At 47.4% G+C, this 25,423-nt stretch overlaps 1 protein-coding gene across 1 annotated transcript in view; it reads right to left on the bottom strand.

Annotated features, from left to right (window-relative positions):
- Positions 1 to 4,690: 4,690 nt before the first annotated feature.
- LOC134943789 (POU domain, class 6, transcription factor 2-like) overlaps positions 4,691 to 25,423 on the bottom strand; it is a 158,050-nt gene continuing 137,317 nt past the window's right edge. Inside the window, exons 2-4 of the mRNA XM_063932423.1 lie at positions 11,383 to 11,451; positions 11,095 to 11,307; positions 4,691 to 5,740 (exon numbers count right to left, since the gene is read on the bottom strand). Of these exons, the coding sequence (XP_063788493.1) occupies positions 5,379 to 5,740; positions 11,095 to 11,242 (510 nt within the window). The 5' untranslated portion in view covers positions 11,243 to 11,307; positions 11,383 to 11,451 and the 3' untranslated portion in view covers positions 4,691 to 5,378. The remainder of the gene's footprint in view (positions 5,741 to 11,094; positions 11,308 to 11,382; positions 11,452 to 25,423) is intronic.

Here is a 25,423-nt window from a genome sequence, read left to right as displayed (position 1 = left end):
TCCACGGTAGGGATGGACTCTACGCCCCCATCAGGGAAAAGTTTTGTGAAGCCGATGCTAAGGAAGAAGCTCATGCATTGGGCCCATGCTTCCCGTTTTGCCGGACATACAGGTATCCAAAAAACCCTGGAGTTTATCTCTAGGTCCTATTGGTGGCCAACTCTGAAAAAGGACGCCTTGGAGTTTATTGCATCTTGCCCAAAGTGTGCCCAACATAAAGTATCCCGCCAGTCGCCTGCGGGGCAACTGGTTCCACTATCCGTTCCCCGTCGACCATGGACCCACTTGTCGATGGATTTCATTACAGACTTACCCATGTGCAACAAGTTCAATACCATCTGGGTGGTAGTTGACCGGTTCACCAAGATGGCACACTTCATTCCTCTCACCGGTCTTCCGTCAGCTTCCAAGTTGGCTCAAGTATTCATACAAGAGATCTTCCGACTCCACGGTCTTCCTGAAGAAATTATCTCAGATCGAGGAGTTCAATTCACAGCCAAATTCTGGCGAAGTTTATGTCAAGTCCTCCAAGTCAAGCTAAAGTTTTCCACGGCTTACCATCCTCAGACCAATGGTCAAACCGAGAGGGTGAATCAGGACTTGGAGGCCTTCCTCCGCATCTATGTGTCCTCCTCTCAAGATGACTGGGTTCAATTACTTCCCTGGGCCGAGTTCTGTCATAACAACCAGTATCATTCTTCATCTGCTTCAACACCATTCTTCACTAACTTTGGATTCCACCCTAAAGTCCCTGAGTTCCAACCGCTTCCAGCAACTTCTGTTCCCGCAGTGGATATCACCTTGCATCAGTTTGCCAATATCTGGAAGAGCGTACGATCAGCTCTGCTCAAGGCATCGTTCAGGTACAAGAAGTTTGCGGATAAGAAGCGTCGAGCAGTTCCTGCTCTCAAGGTGGGTGATCGGGTATGGTTATCCACGAAGAATTTGAGGTTAAGAGTTCCCAGTATGAAGTTTGCACCTCGCTATATCGGTCCTTTCAAGATTGAACAAGTCATCAATCCTGTTGCTTACAGACTCCAGTTGCCTCCCTTCTTAAAAATACCCAGGACATTCCATGTTTCCCTGTTGAAACCGCTGATCTTGAATCGGTTTCATTCCTCACTTCCTCCAACTCCGAAAGTCCAAACTCAACGAGGCGTTGAGTATGAAGTGGCCAAGATCCTGGACTCACGTCACCGTTACGGTCAACTACAATATCTTATTGACTGGAAGGGTTATGGTCCTGAGGAACGTTCATGGACCAATGCTTCTGATGTCCATGCTCCTGCCTTGGTCCGGAGATTCCATTCCAAGTTTCCTCAAAAGCCAAAGAAGTGTCCTGGGGCCACTCCTAAAGGGGGGGGGTGCTGTCACGATCCGGGTATCTGGATGCCATTTCTTACCCATCAGATGCCTCCTAAGGCTGGTTCAGCGCTCCAGGACCGGATCCCATCTGTTATCCTGATGTGTACATTCCTGTATCCTCTCCTGTCACTCTGGGACGCTGTCACAGTAAACGCCATATTACACCTGGCATGGCGTCTCCCGCGGCCTCCGCCGCCGTCCCTGAACTTCTGCATGCAGAGTGTCTGAGTGGCGATTACGTCAGCCGCGGCCTCCGCTGTGTCCGCGTGGTTGGATGTGCATCTGTCAGCCTGGCGCCTCCTGTCTCCGGTGGTCGGCGCCGCCATTACTGTTTTCATTACCACATGGATTACAAACCAAACTTCCCTCCAAGTGTCTGCATGGGCGCAGCCATCTTGGATTCTGTCAGCTGATCATTTCCACCAATCTGTTCTCAGTATTGATAATCTGCATAATTGCCTAGCCAATCCCTTCCTTGCTGCAGGTATAAATACACTGTGCCTGAGCAAGGAAGGCGTCAGTGCTTTGGTTGTCAAACCTAGTTCCTGTTTGTCTCTCTCCTGTGATTGTCTTCCAGGTTCCAGCTCCTGTCTCAAGACTTCCACCATAGAGACCCGCACCAGCATTCCACCTGCGGTGTAGCCTGACTCTCCAATCCATTGTGGATTCATCTGTTTCCAGCTACAACATTACCTGCTTCCAGCTCAGCTTCCAGCAGAGTACAGCTTCCCTTAAAGGGCCGGTGTCCTTTCTACACTTTACCACTCTCCACCGGTATTATTATTTCTCCGCTCTCAAGTTCTACATTTCAGTTCATATTTCATCGCTCCCAAGTTCATTTATTATTTAACTGGTTCCAGCCAGTATCCACTCCGTGCTAACAACAGTCTGGTTCCAGCCAGTATCCACAGCAGCTGTTTTATCTTCAGCAACCCAGCTTTTCCTGGAACACCAGCTGGCACAATCCTGGGTTATCTCCATTGCTACAGTCGGGCCTGGTAAGGACTTTCCATCTAGAAGATCATAAGAACTATCTCACACTACCAGTGCCCTGTGGCTCCTGCCATTCTGTAGTACCCAGGAACTGTATTTATTCTTTGCTGACTTTTACGTTTTCTTTTACTGCTGCTGTGTTGCGGAGTTGTCATAATAAACATCATTGACTTTTATCCAAGTTGTCGTGGTCACGCCTTCGGGCAGTTATTATTCATGTTACTTACATGTCCAGGGGTCTGATACAACCTCCCAGGTTCCGGTACATCTCAGCCCCTACAACTGAGGCTGCCTCCCGTCAGCTCAGGCCCTCAGTTGTGACATCTGCTTTCTTCCACAGACTGTTTGTTGATGTAATTAGGACAAAATACTAGCATGGTCTTCACAGACTCCAATAGCAGTTGAGAGACTTGGGGAATAAGCGAGTAAACTGTCACAGTTTCCAAACCGGTCTAGAAGAAGTGGACCTAATTTATCAGTGGAAGCAAAAAAAAGAATCATTTTCCTCAGTAAACAAAATATATTCTCCTTTGACCGTGTTCTAAATTACACTGGGGAAACAAAGGCAAAAATAAGAAATAATTTACCCTTTATCATCCAATAGATGAGAACTAAACAAACTTAAATATATGTGTGTACATACTGTATACATACATAGGGGGTATATTTACTAAGCTCCCGATTTTGACCGATTTGGTGTTTTTTGTTCAAAGTGTCATCTCGGGAATTTACTAAACTCAAATCTCGGCAGTGATGAGGGCATTCATATTTTTTTTTACGGCTGTGTTGTAAAAATACGAATGAATACACCATCGGTCAAACGCGGCTGTTTAAGTATAGAACTTGGTCATTTACTATGCATTCGTATTTGAAATCTCTACATTGAAAATGCATTTGCGGCCGTGAAAAAAACCAATTCGTAAAAAAATGCGGAAAAAATATAGACCTGCTTTTGAGAAGCGTGTTTACATGTGTTTCCAATTCTACATTAATCACACCTGAATTTTTTGACCTTTAAAAGGGACCCAAGCACATTTTTCTAATCTCTCACTCTGAAATGGCTGCTGCCGTGTGTAGTACTGATTTCTTGTTTGCTGGGGGATACCTGAGACTGCTCCATGAGGCTACAATAAACCAGGGCCAGGAAACTGAACATGGTCAGCAGGTTGTACAGGTGCCGCGGAGGCTGCGCAGGCCTCGTTTTTTTAGGGGGCGTTTAAACTTGAACGCATTGGCCGATGACCAGGTCATACAGATGTTCCGGCTAAATAGAAACAACATTTTCCGTCTAAATGACCTTGTCAAACTGGACCTAGACCCTGAGACAGCACGCTCTCGCTCTGTCTCAGGCCTGCACAAACTCCTGGCTGTGTTGCACTTTATGGCTACTGGTAGCTTCCAGGCTGTGACTGGCGATGTTATTGGTATCTCCCAGCCCACCTTTTAAAAATATTTAATTCAGATGAGTTAAAACATACATACACGTCTATGTCTAAGTGGTGCTTCTGTTATGTAATATAACACAGTATTGTATTTATTATAGGTCATGACACTCACCTTATATTTTGTAATGTCCACTCAGGTTTTGGATGTCTTGGATCCCCACATAGATGCCTCTATCTGCTTCCCTACCCAGGAGTCGCAGTGGCATGCAGTCAGGGTAGCTTTCTATGAGCTTGCTGGCATGCCCAATGTGCTGAGTGCCATAGATTGCACACACATTGAGCTGAGACCACCTAGGGGCAGGCAATATATTTATACCAATAGACATCTGGGCCAATCCACTAATGTCCAGGTGGTTTGTGATGCAAATCTAAAAATGATGAGTGTTGTTGCGGGTTACCCTGGCGGCTGCCATGACTCCTTCATCCTCAGTCAGTCATCCCTCTTTGATAAGTTTGATGCCGGACAAATGCCTGATAGCTGGCTGCTGGGTATGTTCCAAGTGTGTTGTGTGTATGTGTGGTAACTTCAACCTCGTCATTATGTGTTTTTTTTTCCATAAACCACATGTCCTAATGTTGCCTATATCTGTCTTTCAGGTGGTGGTGGTTATGGCTGCTACTCTTGGCTCCTTACTCCATTGTCCCAACCTGATTCTCCTGCTGAACACAATTATAATAATGCACATAAGTCCACACGGAATGTGATAGAAAGATGTTTTGGGGTGCTGAAATCTAGGTTTCGGTGTCTGGATAAGTCTGCAGGGCTTTTGTTGTATAGTCCCTCAAAGGTGACTAGGATTGTGTTCTGCTGCTGTTTTCTTCATAACATGTGTTTGTGCCAACATCTGCCACATGTTGGTGATGAAGAAAACAGTCAGCAAGTAGGTGAGTTAGAAACATCTGGCGACAGTGTGAGTACAGATGTAGGGAGGCAGGTAAGGCAAGAAGTGATTCTGCGTTATTTTACCGGTAAGTATTATTTATTCATAATTAACCTTGCCTAACACCAATTATAAAATGTTTGATAGGTCTGAATTCTGTTTGTGTTGCGTTATTGTTTGTTATTTCTCATGTTGTTTACAGTTAGTCAATAAAATGTATAACTTACACTGTCACTCATTAACAAATGAAACATTACACATATTGCGTATGATAAATTTACTACCTTAAACTCAGGCATTTTGAGTGAATCAATTAGATAATTTGTAATTTTCAAATAACATACTGTAGTTGTTGCTGCAGCCTTGATCATTTCTTTGTTTTTTGTTTGCTGGGTGCAGAGGATTGGGATGGTTCATTGGTCCTGGTTCTGCTGGATCGTCTTACTGGGGAGGTAACTGGGGTCTGGCTTGGTGTGGTTGTTCCTGAGCTTGAGCTTAGTTGGTGTGATGACAACACATTTAGGCTTTGGCTCAGGTTGTTGAGGCTTGCTGTGAGTTGTGTAGTTGCGGCAGTGTTGTTGGCAATGATTCGGGAGAGGCTTTCGTTTATTAATTGGTTATGTTGTATAATTTGTATAAGGGCTTGTTGCTGCCGCTGTTGGTCATCCATGATTCTTTGTAAATTTGCGTGCATTTAGCTGTTGTCTGCCCTCATCTGCTCCATAGAATTTGCTACTCTGCCAACTTGAACTATCAGTCTGCCTGAGTTCCGACTGAGTCTAGGCAGATGATGGGGCAGACTGGCAAGGTATTGGCTGTGGGTGTTCAGACAGGCATAGTGTTGCGCCTGTTGTGTGGCCCAACTGGACCAAAACTCTGGGCCCATTTGTGGCTGGGGTGGCGTTGGGCTCAATTGGGGGCTGTGGGATGTTTGGGGTGGTTGGGTTATGTCCTGCGGCGTGGTTGGCTTGTTTGGATCAATCGCTTGCAGGTGTAGTGTGTACGATTCCTGCAAGTCAGTTTCCTGCTGGGTATCCTCGGGCATGATGGGTGGTTCTGTATGGGGTTGAAGACAGCCACTATTTAGTCAATATTTAGCATTGGTTTTTTTATAGCTTTACGTCAACATGCATTACTTCATAATATTCATGTTGTAAATGATAAATAGATTGTGGGCTAAACTTAACAATTTAGGTCACCTTTTTGTACAAATATGTGGCTTCTTACATTCCCTACTCAGTTCAAAAATGTTTCAGGGAATTGTTGGACTCTGAGCCATAATTAATGTGCTAACACGAAGAACTCTAACAAATACAAATTACTACACTTACATATTGTGTATGAAGCTTACAGTACTTTTGTAAAACACACACAATACATTAAATGTGTTGAGCAATACACTCATACATTGTTCAAGGCAGTCAGTGGTCTGGCCAAAACTTGATTAAATATAGTGCAAATAAATGTAATAAAAAATATGGTAGAAAATGTCTTAAGGTGGGCGATGTTTAGAACTGGTGATGTTGGCCATGCAAAACAATCGGATTAAACTTAACATTTATGTAGCTGTTTCTAGCAAAAATAAATAAAAAATGGTTGCTATGGCCAACATCACATCTTACTAACCTTACCCCCATGTGCTTGCTGTTGGGGATTATTACAAGGATGAGTGTTCTTTTAAACACTTTTTTTTTGGCTGTGCACAAACACTGGGGCAGATGTATTAACCTGGAGAAGGCATAAGGAAGTGATAAACCAGTGATATGTGCAAGGTGATAAAGGCACCAGCCAATCAGCTCCAATATGTAAATTAACAGTTAGGATCTGATTGGCTGCTGCCTTTATCACCTTGCACATATCACTGGTTTATCACTTCCTTATGCCTTCTCCAGGTTAATACTAGAGATGAGCGGGTTCGGTTTCTCTGAAACCGAACCCGCACGAACTTCATGTTTTTTTCACGGGTCCGAGCAGACTCGGATCCTCCCGCCTTGCTCGGTTAACCCGAGCGCGCCCGAACGTCATCATGACGCTGTCGGATTCTCGCGAGACTCGGATTCTATATAAGGAGCCGCGCGTCGCCGCCATTTTCACACGTGCATTGAGATTGATAGGGAGAGGACGTGGCTGGCGTCCTCTCCATTAGAAATTAGATTAGAAGAGAGAGAGAGATTGTGCAGAGTCAGACAGAGTTTACCACAGTGACCAGTGCAGTTGTTGTTAGTTAACTTTTATTTATTTTAATATAATATATCCGTTCTCTGCTATATCCGTTCTCTGCCTGAAAAAAAAACGATACACAGCAGCAGCCAGTCACACAGTGTGACTCAGTCTGTGTGCACTCAGCTCAGCCCAGTGTGCTGCACATCAATGTATAAAAGGCAAAGCTTATAATAATTGTGGGGGAGACTGGGGAGCACTGCAGGTTGTTATAGCAGGAGCCCCCAGGAGTACATAATATTATATTAATTTAAAATTAAACAGTGCACACTTTTGCTGCAGGAGTGCCACTGCCAGTGTGACTAGTGGTGACCAGTGCCTGACCACCAGTATAGTAGTATATTGTTGTATGTATTGTATACTATCTCTTTATCAACCAGTCTATATTAGCAGCAGACACAGTACAGTGCGGTAGTTCACGGCTGTGGCTACCTCTGTGTCGGCAGTCGGAACTCGGCAGGCAGTCCGTCCATCCATAATTGTATTACAATATATACCACCTAACCGTGGTATTTTTTTTTCTTTCTTTATACCGTCGTCATAGTGTCATACTAGTTGTTACGAGTATACTACTATCTCTTTATCAACCAGTGTACAGTGCGGTAGTTCACGGCTGTGGCTACCTCTGTGTCGGCAGTCGGCAGGCAGTCCGTCCATCCATAATTGTATTATTATTATAATATATACCACCTAACCGTGGTTTTTTTTTCATTCTTTATACCGTCATAGTGTCATACTAGTTGTTACGAGTATACTACTATCTCTTTATCAACCAGTGTACAGTGCGGTAGTTCACGGCTGTGGCTACCTCTGTGTCGGCAGTCGGCAGGCAGTCCGTCCATCCATAATTGTATTATTATTATAATATATACCACCTAACTGTGGTATTTTTTTTTCTTTCTTTATACCGTCGTCATAGTGTCATACTAGTTGTTACGAGTATACTACTATCTCTTTATCAACCAGTGTACAGTGCGGTAGTTCACGGCTGTGGCTACCTCTGTGTCGGCAGTCGGCAGGCAGTCCGTCCATCCATAATTGTATTATTATTATAATATATACCACCTAACCGTGGTTTTTTTTTCATTCTTTATACCGTCGTCATAGTGTCATACTAGTTGTTACGAGTATACTACTATCTCTTTATCAACCAGTGTACAGTGCGGTAGTTCACGGCTGTGGCTACCTCTGTGTCGGAACTCGGCAGGCAGTCCGTCCATCCATAATTGTATTATTATTATAATATATACCACCTAACCGTGGTTTTTTTTTCATTCTTTATACCGTCGTCATAGTGTCATACTAGTTGTTACGAGTATACTACTATCTCTTTATCAACCAGTGTACAGTGCGGTAGTTCACGGCTGTGGCTACCTCTGTGTCGGCAGTCGGCAGGCAGTCCGTCCATCCATAATTGTATTATTATTATAATATATACCACCTAACCGTGGTTTTTTTTTCATTCTTTATACCGTCGTCATAGTGTCATACTAGTTGTTACGAGTATACTACTATCTCTTTATCAACCAGTGTACAGTGCGGTAGTTCACGGCTGTGGCTACCTCTGTGTCGGAACTCGGCAGGCAGTCCGTCCATCCATAATTGTATTATATACCACCTAACCGTGGTTTTTTTATACCACCTAACCGTGGCAGTCCGTCCATAATTGTATACTAGTATCCAATCCATCCATCTCCATTGTTTACCTGAGGTGCCTTTTAGTTCTGCCTATAAAATATGGAGAACAAAAAAGTTGAGGTTCCAAAATTAGGGAAAGATCAAGATCCACTTCCACCTCGTGCTGAAGCTGCTGCCACTAGTCATGGCCGAGACGATGAAATGCCAGCAACGTCGTCTGCCAAGGCCGATGCCCAATGTCATAGTACAGAGCATGTCAAATCCAAAACACCAAATATCAGAAAAAAAAGGACTCCAAAACCTAAAATAAAATTGTCGGAGGAGAAGCGTAAACTTGCCAATATGCCATTTACCACACGGAGTGGCAAGGAACGGCTGAGGCCCTGGCCTATGTTCATGGCTAGTGGTTCAGCTTCACATGAGGATGGAAGCACTCAGCCTCTCGCTAGAAAAATGAAAAGACTCAAGCTGGCAAAAGCAGCACAGCAAAGAACTGTGCATTCTTCGAAATCCCAAATCCGAATTCCGAGCCCACCCGCTGGCGGTGATGCAGGGCAGTCTGGAGCGACTGCTGATGCTGACATCTGGTCCGGACTGAAGGACCTGACAACCATTACGGACATGTCGTCTACTGTCACTGCATATGATTCTCTCACCATTGATAGAATGGTGGAGGATTATATGAGTGACCGCATCCAAGTAGGCACGTCACACAGTCCGTACTTATACTGGCAGGAAAAAGAGGCAATTTGGAGGCCCTTGCACAAACTGGCTTTATTCTACCTAAGTTGCCCTCCCACAAGTGTGTACTCCGAAAGAGTGTTTAGTGCCGCCGCTCACCTTGTCAGCAATCGGCGTACAAGGTTACATCCAGAAAATGTGGAGAAGATGATGTTCATTAAAATGAATTATAATCAATTCCTCCGCGGAGACATTGACCAGCAGCAATTGCCTCCACAAAGTACACAGGGAGCTGACATGGTGGATTCCAGTGGGGACGAATTGATAATCTGTGAGGAGGGGGATGTACACGGTGATATATCGGAGGATGATGATGAGGTGGACATCTTGCCTCTGTAGAGCCAGTTTGTGCAAGGAGAGATTAATTGCTTCTTTTTTGGTGGGGGTCCAAACCAACCCGTCATTTCAGTCACAGTCGTGTGGCAGACCCTGTCACTGAAATGATGGGTTGGTTAAAGTGTGCATGTCCTGTTTTGTTTATACAACATAAGGGTGGGTGGGAAGGGCCCAAGGACAATTCCATCTTGCACCTCTTTTTTCTTTTATTTTTCTTTGCGTCATGTGCTGTTTGGGGAGGGTTTTTTGGAAGGGACATCCTGCGTGACACTGCAGTGCCACTCCTAGATGGGCCCGGTGTTTGTGTCGGCCACTAGGGTCGCTTATCTTTCTCACACAGTCAGCTACCTCATTGCGCCTCTTTTTTTCTTTGCGTCATGTGCTGTTTGGGGAGGGTTTTTTGGAAGGGACATCCTGCGTGACACTGCAGTGCCACTCCTAGATGGGCCCGGTGTTTGTGTCGGCCACTAGGGTCGCTTATCTTTCTCACACAGTCAGCTACCTCATTGCGCCTCTTTTTTTCTTTGCGTCATGTGCTGTTTGGGGAGGGTTTTTTGGAAGGGACATCCTGCGTGACACTGCAGTGCCACTCCTAGATGGGCCAGGTGTTTGTGTCGGCCACTAGGGTCGCTAATCTTACTCACACAGCTACCTCATTGCGCCTCTTTTTTTCTTTGCGTCATGTGCTGTTTGGGGAGGGTTTTTTGGAAGGGACATCCTGCGTGACACTGCAGTGCCACTCCTAGATGGGCCCGGTGTTTGTGTCGGCCACTAGGGTCGCTTATCTTTCTCACACAGTCAGCTACCTCATTGCGCCTCTTTTTTTCTTTGCGTCATGTGCTGTTTGGGGAGGGTTTTTTGGAAGGGACATCCTGCGTGACACTGCAGTGCCACTCCTAGATGGGCCCGGTGTTTGTGTCGGCCACTAGGGTCGCTAATCTTACTCACACAGCTACCTCATTGCGCCTCTTTTTTTCTTTGCGTCATGTGCTGTTTGGGGAGGGTTTTTTGGAAGGGACATCCTGCGTGACACTGCAGTGCCACTCCTAGATGGGCCCGGTGTTTGTGTCGGCCACTAGGGTCGCTGAGCTTAGTCATCCGGCGACCTCGGTGCAAATTTTAGGACTAAAAATAATATTGTGAGGTGTAAGGTGTTCAGAATAGACTGAAAATGAGTGTTAATTATGGTTATTGAGGTTAATAATACTATGGGATCAAAATGACCCCCAAATTCAATGTTTTAAGATGTTTTTTAGGGTTTTTTGAAAAAACCACCCGAATCCAAAACACACCCGAATCCGACAAAAAAAATTCGGTGAGGTTTTGCCAAAACGCGGTCGAACCCAAAACACGGCCGCGGAACCGAACCCAAAACCAAAACACAAAACCCGAAAAATTTCAGGCGCTCATCTCTAGTAATACATCTACCCCACTGTTTTTTAACGTTTTTACAATTAAATGTTATGTTTACTCACCAGACAGCTGAGGGGATTGCGGTTCCTCGCTTTGTGGACTTGCCAAAATGGCTTGTGGTGGCTGGGACGACACTGTAGAGATGTGCCGTTGTGGTGGTGAGGATGCGGGTGGATATTCCGCCTCAACACGGCGTCTCTTGGTACCCATCTTATGGAGACTATCCGAGCCCTGTGATGGTCGTCTTAGTGGAGGGGTGTTTGATGAAGAAGGACCTATGTGATAAGATAAACAATAAAATTCTGCATTTCTATGTGTTTTCAGAATATGTGTATACACTAAATTCTTACCTGCATTGCCAGCATCTGCATCTCTTGGCAGTGTGGGTTGTGGCCTGGCTGTGCTGCGTCTCTTTCGAACTGTAGAAATATGAAGATTGTCCTTATGAACATTATATTATGTTTATATGTTTATGCAAAAACCTTATTGTGATGTAAACATATGAGGAACCTGATGAGAAGTAAACAAAACTATGCTTATGCTTTTCTGCCTGACTTCATTGGGTGTGTATACTTAAATTATGAAACAATTACACCAACCAATCCATACCCAAAGGTGCAGAATTCACAATATTATACTACTAAAAACCCAACCGTGGTAGCTTAACACAACCAGAATATTGCTCTGTATTTAACATTTGTTTGCTGCTAACAACCAAACACTACCACCAAATATATGCCCCAAATTGTAAGCATCAAATTAAAATCTGCATGAAAAATCACATCAACCACACAAAGGACAACCCAGAACAACACACAATAACCATAAGTCCATTAAAAAAAAAATAACACACATTACGCAAAACACATGACTCACACTTCATTTAAAGACACCCACAACAATTTACTTTTTTTACAAAAAAACAGAAAAAGGCCAAGGTCACCTGCTAAATTGACAATACAAAGGACAAAAACATAACTATTTGTGAATAAAACTACATCACCAACACATTAGAAGAATTAACCAACTTACAATCACAATTAGCTAGAAGACATTTCAGACAACTAAGGACAAAGCACAAATGTTTTAATTATAAATTATAAACAAAATACAACTCACCATCCTGCCTTGGGCGATCCGAATCCCGGACATGAGTCGCACCAACCACTTCTGGCGGAATAAGAGTACGCACAGGCTCCTCCCAATCCCGATATGACGCTCGGAAGGGGTGTCCACCCCCTGTTTGGCGGGCTGATTTAGCCTCCTTAGACATCTTAGCCTTAACACGCCGCTTGATGTCGTAGAATCGCTTACAACACGTGTCCTCGGTCCTCCTCACCAAACCCTCACTATTAACTGCTGCAACTACCTTCCCCTTGACAGCATCATGGCCAAACAGCTGACAATGATGTCTCATCAGCTCCCGCACCAATGCCATATTCTCTGCGTAGCTGAATTTGACATTGCGGCCCGTCTTTGTAGTGGTGCGTGGCTGCGGAGCCACAGCACCATCACTGTCACTATCACTCGAGGCCGCAGCAGCAACCTCCCCCTCCTCCTCACTAACCTCCTCCACCTCACTCACCTCCTCCCTCTCACTCACCTCCTCCACCACACTCACCTCCTCCACCTCACTCACCTCCTCCACCACACTCACCTCTGACTGGGACATATTCAGGACAAACAACAAATAACACTGAGAAAAAAAAACACTAAACACACTCCTCCACTACCACTACACACCACACACCAAACACACACACACACACACACACACACACACACACACACACACACACACACACTCACTCACAAACAATGACAATAGACTTTAAAAAAAAAACAAAGACAAAAAACTAGACAGACTTTTAAATAACTACACAACAAGTATGACAAGACTACTTACACACACAGTACAGCACTCAACAATCGCAAAGAACCTCCTCAAAACCGCCAAAAACTCCTATCAACTCTCCAACTCCAAACACAACTTCCTCTCACCTCTCCACTAGCTAAACCCACGAGGTTCGGACGGTTTGGGGCAGTTTTATAGTAATGAGCACAGACACTCCTCCATCACGAATCAAACCAATCACGGACGAGTGACAAAAACGAAACTTAGAAAAAAAACGCTGCCGGGAACGGGAAAACACTGCCGTAACCGAAAAATGACGCAGTCGAAAAAAAACCTGACAACACGGCCGCAAATCCACAAAATCGGCCGCATTCTACCTTGGAAAAACACGAATGACATCGAAAAATGGAAATAATCAAAACACGGCAGCATAGTAAATGAGGCGTAATAAATTCAAAAAGTTGCAAATTCACACATTCGATGTCATTCGTGTTTGAACTTTAACCTCATTCAGAAAAATACGAATTTTAGTAAATATACCCCATAGTGGGGTAAATTTACTAAGGTGGGAGTTTTTTAACTGGTGATGTTGCTCATAGCAACCAATCAGATTCTACTTAACATTTATCTAGCTGCTTCTAGAAGATAATTGGTCAAATCTGATTGGTTGCTATGGGCAACATCACCAGTTCTAAAAAAAACCTCCCACCTTAGTAAATTGACCCCAATGACTACAGAACTGTGTACATGTCAGTAAAAAAATGTGAACAAATAAAATACTCTTTAGGACCTTAGAACTTGAGAACCGATAGTGCCGGATGCCTAGTTTAGTCAGCCATTTTGAGAACTCAGTGGCCTTACCCTACCCTTGTGAACTGGAAAGCTGCATTCTCATGGCTGATTAGGTTCACAAACTGGCTGCCACTACTGAGTGCAGGCCGCGGCAGCCATGAAAGGACTGTCTGAGAGGAACAGATGGGCAATGGATCCCCAGGCCAGACCATTGTTGTATTTACAGATGAGGACTGATTCTGGTGATGAGTGAGCAGCTTTCAGCTGTTCACATTGTGCAGAGTATACTGCATACTGTGTCTATATGGCATTTACAGTAAGCCTGTTTAATGGGAATCAGTAGAAAAATAGGATTTTAATACCTACCGGTAAATCCTTTTCTATGAGTCCGTAGAGGATGTTGGGGACACCAAAAGAACCATGGGGTATAGATGGGATCTGCAGGAGACATGGGCACTTTAAGACTTTCAAAGGGGCGTGACCTGGCTCCTGCCTCTATATCCCTCCCCAGACTCAGTTTGGAACTGTGCCCGGAGAGACGGACATTTCGAGAAAAGGAATTAACAAACAAGGTGAGCATTATGCCAGCTCACGCCATAAACATGCCGAATAACATGGCATTCAACTGAACACATGCCAACGGACATGAACAAAATTCAGCAACAAGCTGAAGAAACCATAACACAACCTGTGTGTAACCAGAACTAAACTGCAGATACAGTACGCACTGGGACAGGCGACCAACATCCTCTACGGACTCATAGAAAAGGATTTACCGGTAGGTATTAAAATCCTATTTTCTATTTCGTCCTAGAGGATGTTGGGGACACCAAAAGAACCATGGGGTTTATACCAAAGCCACACTTGCCTACCTGACCCTCTCCATGAGGGAGAAAATGCTCTGTTCCTGGACTTTCCTGATAATGTATGATTGCCATCACCTGTGGTGAGCTAGTTAATTGATAAGAAATGTGTTTCACCACAGGTGATGGCAATTATACATTACCATTAAAGTCCAGGACCAGAGCATTTTCTCCCTCATGGAGAGGGTCAGGTAGGCAAGTATGACCAAAGCTCTATAGCGGGTGGGAGAGTGCGGATGACTCTGCAGCACCGATTGACCAAACTTAAGGTCTTCATCGGCCAAGGTATCAAATTTGTAAAATTTAGCAAACGTGTTTGACCCCGACCAAGTAGCAGCTCGGCAAAGTTGCAATGCCGAGACACCCCGGGCAGCCGCCCAGGACGAGCCCACCTTCCTAGTGGAATGGGCCTTCCCCGATTTCGGCAACGGCAAACCTGCCATGGAATGAGCCTGCTGAATCATTTGACATATCCAGCGGGCAATGGTCTGCTTGGAAGCAGGACACCCAATCTTATTGGGAGCATACAGGATAAACAGAGACTCTGATTTCCTAACTAGAGCCATTCTGGCGACATAAATTTTCAAAGCTCTGACCACATCTAGAGACTTTTCCTCAGCCAAAGCGCCAGTAGCCACTGGCACCACAATAGGTTGGTTAATATGAAAAGAGGAAACCACCTTCGGCAGAAAATGTTGCCGAGTTCTCAACTCTGCTCTATCTTCATGGAAGATCAATAAGAGTTCTTGTGAGACAAGGCCCTAACTCAGACACTCGCCTTGCGGATGCCAATGCCAACAAAATGACAATCTTCCAAGTGAGGAATTTCAATTCCACTTTACGTAAAGGTTCAAACCAATGTGATTGAAGGAATGTCAATACATTTAGGTCCCAAGGTGCCACAGGGGGCACAAAGGGAGGTTGTATGTGCAGGTAGTGATGAGCGGATTCGGTTTTACTCGGTTTTACTCGGTTCTCAAAACGGCATCTTATTGGCTCACGGATGTCACGTGTTTTGGATAGCCAATAAGATGCCGTTTTGAGAACCGAGTAAAACCGAGTAAAACCGAGTAAAACCGAACCTCGCTCATCACTAGTGCAGGACCCCTTTTACGAAGGTCTGCACCTCAGGAAGTGAGGCCAATTGTTTCTGAAAGAAAATTGACAAGGCAGAAATCTGCACCTTAATGGAGCCTAATTTAAGGCCCGCATCCACTCCATTTTGTAGAAAAAGGAGAAACCGTCCAAGGTCAAACTTCTCCACAGGAGCTTTCTTGGACTCGCACCAGGAAACATATTTCCTCCAAATACGGTGATAGTGCTTTGACGTCACACCCTTCGGAGCAAGAATAAGGGTAGGGATGACTTCACTGGGAATACCCTTTCAGCCTAAAATCTGGCATTCAACCGCCATGCCGTCAAACGTAACCGCTGTAAGTCCTGATAGACGAACGGCCCCTGTCGTAGCAGATCCTTGCAAAGAGGAAGAGGCCAGGGATCTTCGACCAGTAACGCTTGAAGATCCGGGTACCAAATTCTCCTTGGCCAGTCTGGAACTACAAGGAGCGCTGGAATCTTTGTTTCTCTTACGTCCTAGAGGATGCTGGGGACTCCAAAAGGACCATGGGGTATAGACGGGATCCGCAGGAGCCTGGGCACACTGAAAAGACTTAAAACTGGGTGTGAACTGGCTCCTCCCTCTATACCCCTCCTCCAGACGTCAGTTAGACTTTGTGCCCAGGACTGACTAGACACTCACTAGGGGAGCTCTACTGAGTTTCTCTGGAAAATACTTTTTGTTGGGTTTTTTATTTTCAGGGAGACCTGCTGGCTACAGGCTCACTGCAGCGTGGGAGTGAGGGGAGAGGAGCAGACCTACTTCTTCTAAGTTTAAGGGCTCTGCTTCTCGGCTACTGGACACCATTAGCTCCAGAGGGTTCGATCACTTGGTGCGCCTAGCTGCTTGTTCCCGGGGCCACGCCGTCACCCCCTCAGAGAAGCCAGAAGTAAGAAGTCGGGTGAGTATGAGAAGATCAGAAAAGACTTCAGGACGGCAGAAGACTTCGGTAACTAGGTACAGCGCAGTGGTAACGCTGCGCTCCATGCTCCCACACACTATCACTGACGGCACTCACAGGGTGCAGGGCGCTTGGGGAGGCGCCCTGGGCAGCAGGTTACTGGGGTCCGGGAGCCGGCAAAAGCCTTTTCGGTGCCTCGGCACCGTTACTCAGCCCCAGGGCCGGCTCCAGGCACGTTCGACTAGAGCGGCCGCGCGGGGTGCCACTCTTAATGGGCGCCGCGCGCTGGCGCCGCCATCTTTGTGCCTGGAGCCAGCCTGCAGTGCTCCCTGTATGCGGCTGTGCGGCGCCGGCGTCTGACGATAGACGCCGGGCAGCCGCGCACACGAGTTTTAGAAGAGCCGCCCATGTCCTCAGCGGCACTCCCCCTCCCGCCACCACCGCAGGTATCGTGAAGCAGTATATGGATTGGGCACTGTGGGGGCATATCTTTCACTGTGGGGGCAATTATGTGTCTGGAAATGTGGGGGCATGTCTGCACTGTGGGGGTATATCTTTCACTGTGGGGTCGTTTATGAATCTGGCACTGTGGGGGCATATCTGTCACTGTGGGGGCATTTATATATCTGGCACTGTGGGGGCATTTATGTATCAAGCACTGTGGGGGCATTTATGTATCTGGCATTGTGGGGGCATTTATGTATCTGGCACTGTGGGGGTATATCTGCACTGTGGGGGCATTAATGTATCTGGCACTGTGGGGGCATATCTGCACTGTGGGGGCATATCTGCACTGTGGGGCATTTATGTATCTGGCGCTGTGGGGGTATATCTGCACTGTGGGGGCATTAATGTATCTGGCACTGTGGGGGCATATCTGCACTGTGGGGGCATTTATGTATCTGGCACTGAGGGGGCATATCTGCACTGTGGGGGCATTTATGTATCTGGCACTGTGGGGGTATATCTGCACTGTGAGGGCATTAATGTATCTGGCACTGTGGGGGCATATCTGTACTGTGGGTTCATTTATGTATCTGGCACTGTGGGTTCATTTATGTATCTGGCACTGTGGGGGCATTTATGTATCTGGCATTGTGGGGGCATTTATGTATCTGACACTGTGGGGGCGTTTATGTATCTGGCACTGTGGGGGCATATCTGCACTGTGGGGGCATTTATGTATCAGGCACTGTGGGGGGGGGGCATTTATGTATCTGGCATTGTGGGGGCATTAATGTATCTGGCACTGTGGGGGCATATCTGCACTGTGGGGACATTTATGTATCTGGAACTGTGGGGGCATATCTGCAGTGTGGGGGCATTTTATGTATCTGGTACTGTGGGGGCATATTGGCACTGTGGGGGCATATTGGCACTGTGGGGGCATTTATGTATCTGGAACTGTTGGGGCATTTATGTATCTGGAATGGTGGGGGCATATCTGCACTGTGGGGGCATTTTATGTATCTGGCACTGTGGGGGCATTTATGTATCTGGCACTGTGGGGGTATATCTGCACTGTGGGGGCATTGACTATCTGGCACTGTGGGGGCATATCTGCACTGTGGGGGCATTTATGTATCTCGCGCTGTGGGGGTATATCTGCACTGTGGGGGCATTAATGTATCTGGCACTGTGGGGGCATATCTGGCACTGTGTGGCCATTTATGTAGCTGGCACTGCTGGGGGGGGGGCATGTCACGTGTAGCTGGCACTGCTGGGGGGGGCATGTCGCGTGTAGCTGGCACTGCTGGGGAGCATGTCGCGTGTAGCTGGCACTGCTGGGGGGCATGTCGCGTGTAGCTGGCACTGCTGGGGGGCATGTCGCGTGTAGCTGGCACTGCTGGGGGGCATGTCACGTGTAGCTGGCACTGCTGGTGGGCATGTCACGTGTAGCTGGCACTGCTGGGGAGCATGTTATGTAGTGTTCCCGCTAGGCGTCTGTGGCTAGGCAATGTGTCTCAGTTATCTCCCTGGTGCAATGTGTCTCAGTGCTGTGCCTGGCGCAAAGTGTATAGGAGGTTCTACCTGGTGCAGTGTGTATTAGCTGCACTACTGTGTGGTGTAATGCAAATTGCCACTATTATGTGGCCACGTACCTTCCCCACAAAGTAACTCCCCTTAATTTTTGCTGCGCGCCTTCGGCGCGCACTGTCCATGCTTTGACATATAGGTATGGGAACAACAAGCAGTATGTACATCATTTTGCCCTCCTAACTTAAAAATGTGCCCTCCCTGTGATCAGCACCATGCCCTAAAAAGTGAACACTATCATGTGTAGCTGGCACTGCTGGGGGGCATGTCATGTGTAGCTGGCACTGCTGCGGGGCATGTCATGTGTAGCTGGCACTGCTGGGGGGCATGTCATGTCTATCTGGCACTGCACATTATGTGTATCTGGCACTATACTGGAGACATTGTGTGTAAGGAACACTACTGTGGCTATGTGTAAGGCTGCTAATTGTGTGAAAATATGTTTATAGTTTGATGATATGAAGTTACGAGGCCACGCCCACTTTTCCAGAGGCCACACCCACTTTTCCGGGAACGCGCGCGCCTTCGGCGCGCGCATGGGGGGTGGCGCTTTTACATTTTCTCGCTCAGGGTGCTAGTAGGCCTGGAGCCGGCCCTGCTCAGCCCCCGCCGGCATTTTCAGTAATTTCAAAACTGGCGCGCTGAAGCCCGCCGGGAAAGGGTGGAGCTTAGCGCGCGGCTCACAGCGCCATCTTTTTCTCCTCCACGCGGCTGAAGGAGACGCTGGGCCCGGACCTCCATCACTCCTCACAAGTAACGGGGAGATATTTCAGGGGGGGGGGGGGGGGGGGCGCAATGTGGTGCATTTATTACTATTATTTATAGCAGCGCTGGTCATATATATCCCTTATAGGGATATATGGACGCTGGGGTGTGAGCTGGCATACTCCCTCTGGGTCCTCTGTCTGGGCTTCACTGTGGGCCTGTCCCCTAGCTGAGACATTCTGAGTGTGTGTCGGTGTGTCGACTAAACATGTCGGCATGTCTGAGGCTGAATGTGATTCACCGGAGGAGGTTGTTGGGGGAGCGGTTGTGGGTCTGGATTTAGGCCTGTCGGCGCAGCCCACACCTGATTTACTCACTTTACTAAGTACAATCAATACGAATGTAGCTTCTTTATCAAAGAGGTTGGATAAGTCTGATTCACAGACGCATGTGTGGAAAAAGTCCATAGAGTAGGCTTTGTCTCAGGTACAGACCCCATCGGGCTCGCAAAAGCGGCCGTTTACTCAAGTGGTAGATACGGATACTTACACGGACTCTGATTCTGAGGTCGATTTTTCTGAGGCTGCTTTGCATCCACGTTTAGTGAAGAGTATTCAGTACATGATTGTGGCTATAAAAGATGTTTTACACATTTCTGATGAACCTGCGGTGCAGGAAACAAGGATTTGTTTGTTCAAAGGGAAAAAACCTGAGGTGAAGTTTCCCCCCTCTCATGAAATGAATACTCTTTGTGAAAAAGCTTGGGAGACGCCGGACAAGAGGTGGCAGATTCCCAAGAGGATTTACATGGCGTATCCTTTCCCCTCTGATGACAGGGAAAAATGGGAGTCGTCTCCAAATGTTGACAAAGCTCTATCTCGTTTGTCTAAGAAGGTGGCGCTTCCGTCTCCTGACACGGCAGCTCTCAAGGATCCGGCGGATCGCAAGCTGGAGACGTCTCTGAAGTCCATTTTCGCTAATACGGGTGCATTGCTCAGGCCTGCAGTGGCGTCGGTGTGGGTGAGTAGTGCTATTGCTAAATGGGCTGAGAATTTAGCTGCTGATATGGATACCCTTGATAAAGATAATGTTCTTTTGACTCTTGGTTATATCAAGGACGCTGCAGAATACCTAAAGGATGCGGCGAGGGATGTTAGTCTCTTGGGATCAAGAGCCAATGCCATGTCAATATCGGCAAGGAGGACGTTGTGGATCCATCAATGGAATGCGGATGCTGACTCCAAGAGAGCTATGGAAGCTTTACCCTTCAAAGGTAATGTCTTGTTTGGGGACGGCTTGGCGGACCTGGTCTCTACCGTGACGGCGGGTAAGTCCTCTTTTCTTCCCTATGTTCCCACACAACACAAAAAGGCACCACATCAGCAGATGCAGTCCTTTCGTCCCAACAAATACAGGCGTGGAAAAGATTCGTCCTTCCTCGCTTCTAAAGGTAAAGGAAGGGGTAGAAAGTCGCCTGCCGTGTCGGGCGCCCAGGACCAAAAGTCCTCCCCTGCCTCTACCAAGTCCACCGCATGACGCTGGGGCTTCCCTGGGGGAGTCCGGACCGGTGGGGGGCCGACTCCGAGTCTTCAGTCAGGTCTGGATTCATTCAGGCCTTCATCCTTGGGTCCTAGAGATTGTATCTCAGGGATACAAACTGGAGTTTCGGGAGGTGCCCCCTCACCGGTTTTTAGTTTCGCCCTTACCAGCGTCTCTTCCGGACAGGGAGCTGGTGCTAGCAGCAATACAAAAATTGTGTCAACAGAGGGTCATTGTTCCCGTTCCCCCGTCACAACGGGGGGAGGGGTTCTACTCGAGCCTATTTGTGGTGCCGAAACCGGACGGTTCGGTCAGACCGATTCTGAATCTAAACTCCCTCAATCCATACTTGAAAGTTTTCAAGTTCAAGATGGAATCTCTTCGAGCTGCGATTTCCAGCCTAGAAGGGGGGGATTGTATGGTGTCAGTCGACATAAAGAATGCCTACTTACACGTTCCGATATTTCGTTCGCATCAGGCCTTCCTCAGGTTTGCGATACAGGATTCTGATTACCAATTTCAGACGTTGCCGTTTGGCCTTTCCACGGCCCCGAGGGTTTTCACCAAGGTCATGGCAGAAATGATGGTTCTCCTTCGCAAGACAGGGGTTACAATTATCCCGTACTTGGACGATCTCCTGATAAGGGCGAGGTCCAAGGAAAGGTTGCTAAGGAGTGTGGATTTGGTGCTGTCGGTGCTATGACAGCATGGTTGGGTGCTAAATTTGCCAAATCTCAGTTGATTCCGACCACCCGGCTGTCTTTTCTGGGCATGATTCTGGACACGGAGTTACAGAGAGTGTTTCTTCCACAGGACAAGGCTCTAGAACTGTAGTCGTTGGTAAGGGAATTTCTGAGGCCGAAGACGGTGTCCATCCATCAATGTACGCGGGTTCTGGGGAAGATGGTTGCGGCGTACGAAGCCATTCCGTTCGGCAGGTTTCATGCCCGGGTGTTTCAGCGGGACTTGCTGAGCAAATGGTCCGGGTCTCACCTGCACATGCACCGGAAGATAAGTCTATCTCCCAGAGCCAGAATTTCCCTCCTGTGGTGGCTACAAGGGTCTCACCTCCTAGAGGGACGCCGGTTCGGTATCCTGGACTGGGTACTTCTGACCACGGATGCAAGTCTCCGGGGCTGGAGTGCAGTCACCTAATGCAGGAACTTCCAGGGGAGATGGTCGCTCCAGGAAGCGAGTCTCCACATAAATGTTCTCGAGTTAAAAGCCATTTACAACGGCCTGCTACAGGCGAGAAGCCTTCTTCAGGGTCGATCTGTCCTGGTACAGTCAGACAACATCACGGCGGTGGCGCATATCAACCGTCAAGGCGGCACAAGGAGCAGAGCGGCAATGGCGGAGGCCACAATAATCCTTCGCTGGGTGGAACAACACGTGAGCGCTCTGGCAGCGGTTTTCCTTCCGGGAGTAGACAACTGGGAAGCAGACTTCCTCAGCAGACACGATCTCCATCCGGGAGAGTGGGCTCTTCATCAAGAGGTGTTTGCAGAAGTGACAAAGCGTTGGGGGCTCCCTCTGATAAGACATGATGGCATCTCGTCTCAACAAGAAGCTCCCAAGGTATTGTTCCAGGTCAAGGGACCCCCAAGCCAGTGCGGTGGACGCCCTGGTGTCTCCGTGGGTGTTCAAGTCGGTGTATGTGTTCCCTCCACTTCCTCTCATTCCAAAGGTACTGGGGATCATTTGGCGAGCAAGGGTTCAGGCGATTCTCGTAGTTCCAGATTGGCCAAGAAGGGTCTGGTATCCGGATCTTCAGGAATTACTTGTGGAAGATCCTTGGCCGCTTCCTCTAAGAGAGGACCTGTTGTTGCAGGGTCCATGCGTGTTTCCAGACTTACCGCGGCTGCGTTTGACGGCATGGAAGTTGAGCGCCAGATCTTAGCTCGTAAAGGTATTCCCGGGGAGGTCATTCCTACTTTCCTCAAGGCTAGGAAGGAGGTTACGGCGAAGCATTATCACCGTATTTGGAAGAAGTATGTTTCCTGGTGTGAGACTAAAAGGGCTCCTGCGGAAGAATTTAATTTGGGGCGTTTTCTCCACTTTTTGCAGGCTGGTGTAGATGCGGGCCTGAAGTTGGGCTCCATCAAGGTGCAGATTTCGGCATTGCCTATTTTCTTTCAAAGGGAATTGGCTGCCCTCCCAGAGGTTCAGACGTTTGTGAAAGGAGTTTTGCATATTAATCCTCCGTTTGTGCCTCCTGTGGCCCCATGGGATCTTGATGTGGTCTTACAGTTTCTCATGTCTTCCTGGTTTGAGCCTTTGCGTAAGGTTGAGTTGAAGTTTCTCACCTGGAAGGTAGTCATGCTGTTGTCGCTGGCATCTGCCAGGCGAGTGTCTGAGTTGGCGGCCTTATCTCATAAGAGCCCGTACTTGATCTTTCATTCAGATAGGGCAGAATTGAGGACTCGTCAACAATTTTTACCAAAGGTGGTGTCTTCGTTTCACATTAACCAACCTATTGTGGTACCGGTGGCTATGGATGCTGTGGCAGTTCCAAGGATGTAGTGAGGGCTTTGAAGATCTACGTCGCCCGTATGGCTGTTGCCAGGAAAACTGAGGCGCTGTTTGTCCTGTATGCTTCCAACAAAATTGGTCATCCTGCTTCAAAACAGACTATTGCACGCTGGATTTGTAGTACAATTCAGCAGGCCCATTCTTCGGCCAGGTTACCGGTGCCGAAGTCAGTGAAAGCCCATTCTACCAGGAAAGTGGGCTCGTCTTGGGCGGCTGCCCGGGGCGTTTTGGCTTTACAGCTTTGCCGAGCGGCTACCTGGTTAGGTTCAAACACTTTTGCTAAGTTCTATAAGTTTGATACCCTGGCTGATGAGGACCTTGCGTTTGCTCAGTCGGTGCTGCAGAGTCGTCCGCACTCTCCCGCCCGGTCTGGAGCTCTGGTATAAACCCCATGGTCCTTTTGGAGTCCCCAGCATCCTCTATGACGTAAGAGAAAATAGGATTTTGGTACTTACCAGTAAATCCTTATTTCCTAGTCCGTAGAGGATGCTGGGCGCCCATCCCAGTGCGGACTGTTTCTTGCAGTGTTCTCTTGTCGGTTCACTTAGTTTATACACGGGTGGTGTATTTCTGGTATTCAGCTTGTTGCTGTTGTTTTGTCATACTGTTATCTGGTTTACTGTTACTCCGGTTGTACGGTATGGTTGTGGTGTGGGCTGGTATGTTTGTAGCCCTTAGTTTACACAAAAATCCTTTCCTCGAAATGTCCGTCTCTCCTGGGCACAGTTCCTATAACTGAGGTCTGGAGGAGGGGCATAGAGGGAGGAGCCAGTTCACACCCAGTTTTAAGACTTTTCAGTGTGCCCAGGCTCCTGTGGATCCCGTCTATACCCCATGGTCCTTTTGGAGTCCCCAGCATCCTCTACGGACTAGGAGAAAAGGATTTACCGGTAAGTACCAAAATCCTATTTTTTCTTAGAATTCTCAGAACCTTTGGGATGAGAGGAAGCGGAGGGAAAATGTACACGACGGAAATACCCAAGGTGATGTCAGTGCATCCACTGCGCCGCCTGAGGGTCCCTGAACCTGGAACAATACTTCAGAAGTTTTCTGTTGAGGCGAGATGCCATCATGTCTATGTGGGGAACCCCCCAAAGACTTGTCACTAGTGTGAAGACCTATTGATGGAGGCTCCACTCTCCTGGATGTAGATCGTGTCTGCTGAGGAAGTCTGCTTCCCAGCTGTCCACCCCCAGAAGGAATATTGCTGACAGAGCGCTTGTATGTGTCTCTGCCCAGCAGAGAATCTTTGTGGCCTCTGCCATGGCTGTCCTGCTCTTTGTGCCGCCTTGGCGGTTTATGTATGCTACTGCTGTCACATTGTCCGATTGGATCAGGACAGGCCGGTTTCGAAGAAGATGCTCCGCTTGCAGAAGGACGTTGTAAATGGCCCTTAGCTCCAGAACGTTTATGTGAAGATGAGTCTCTGGACCTGACCATCTTCCTTGGAAGGTCACCCCTTGTGTGACTGCTCCCCAACCTCGGAGACTTGCATCCGTGGTCACTAGGATCCAGTCCTGGATCCCGAACCTGCGTCCCTCTAAGAGGTGAGAGCTGTGGAGCCACCACAGGAGTGAGATTCTGATGTTGGGAGATAGAATTATTCTCAGGTGCATATGAAGGTGAGATCCGGACCACAACAGGTCCCACTGAAACACTCTGGCATGGAACCTCCAAAACAGGAGGGCTTCGTATGCCGCTACCATCTTCCCCAGCAACCGAATGCATTGATGAATGGAGACTGTTGTTGGTTTCAGAATGAGTTTTACCAAACTCTGAATTTCCAGAGCTTTCTCCATAGGGAGGAACACTCTGCTGGACTGTGTCCAGAATCATATCTAAAAACGCCAACCGGGTTGTTGGGATTAACTGTGATTTCGGCAAGTTTAAGAGCCAGCCGTGCTGTTGCAGAATCGATAGGGACAGTGCAATGTCCTGTACCAACTTGTCTTTGGATCTCACCTTTATCAGGAGATCGTCCAAGTATGGGATAATTGTAACTCCTCGCTTGCAGAGGAGAACCATCATCTCTACCATGACTTTTGTGAAA

Source organism: Pseudophryne corroboree, chromosome 7 (genome assembly GCF_028390025.1).
Source record: "Pseudophryne corroboree isolate aPseCor3 chromosome 7, aPseCor3.hap2, whole genome shotgun sequence".
In the NCBI taxonomy this organism is placed as follows: domain Eukaryota; kingdom Metazoa; phylum Chordata; class Amphibia; order Anura; family Myobatrachidae; genus Pseudophryne; species Pseudophryne corroboree.
Note: the sequence above shows the minus strand (reverse complement) of the source record. Positions and strands in the feature narration are given on the sequence as shown.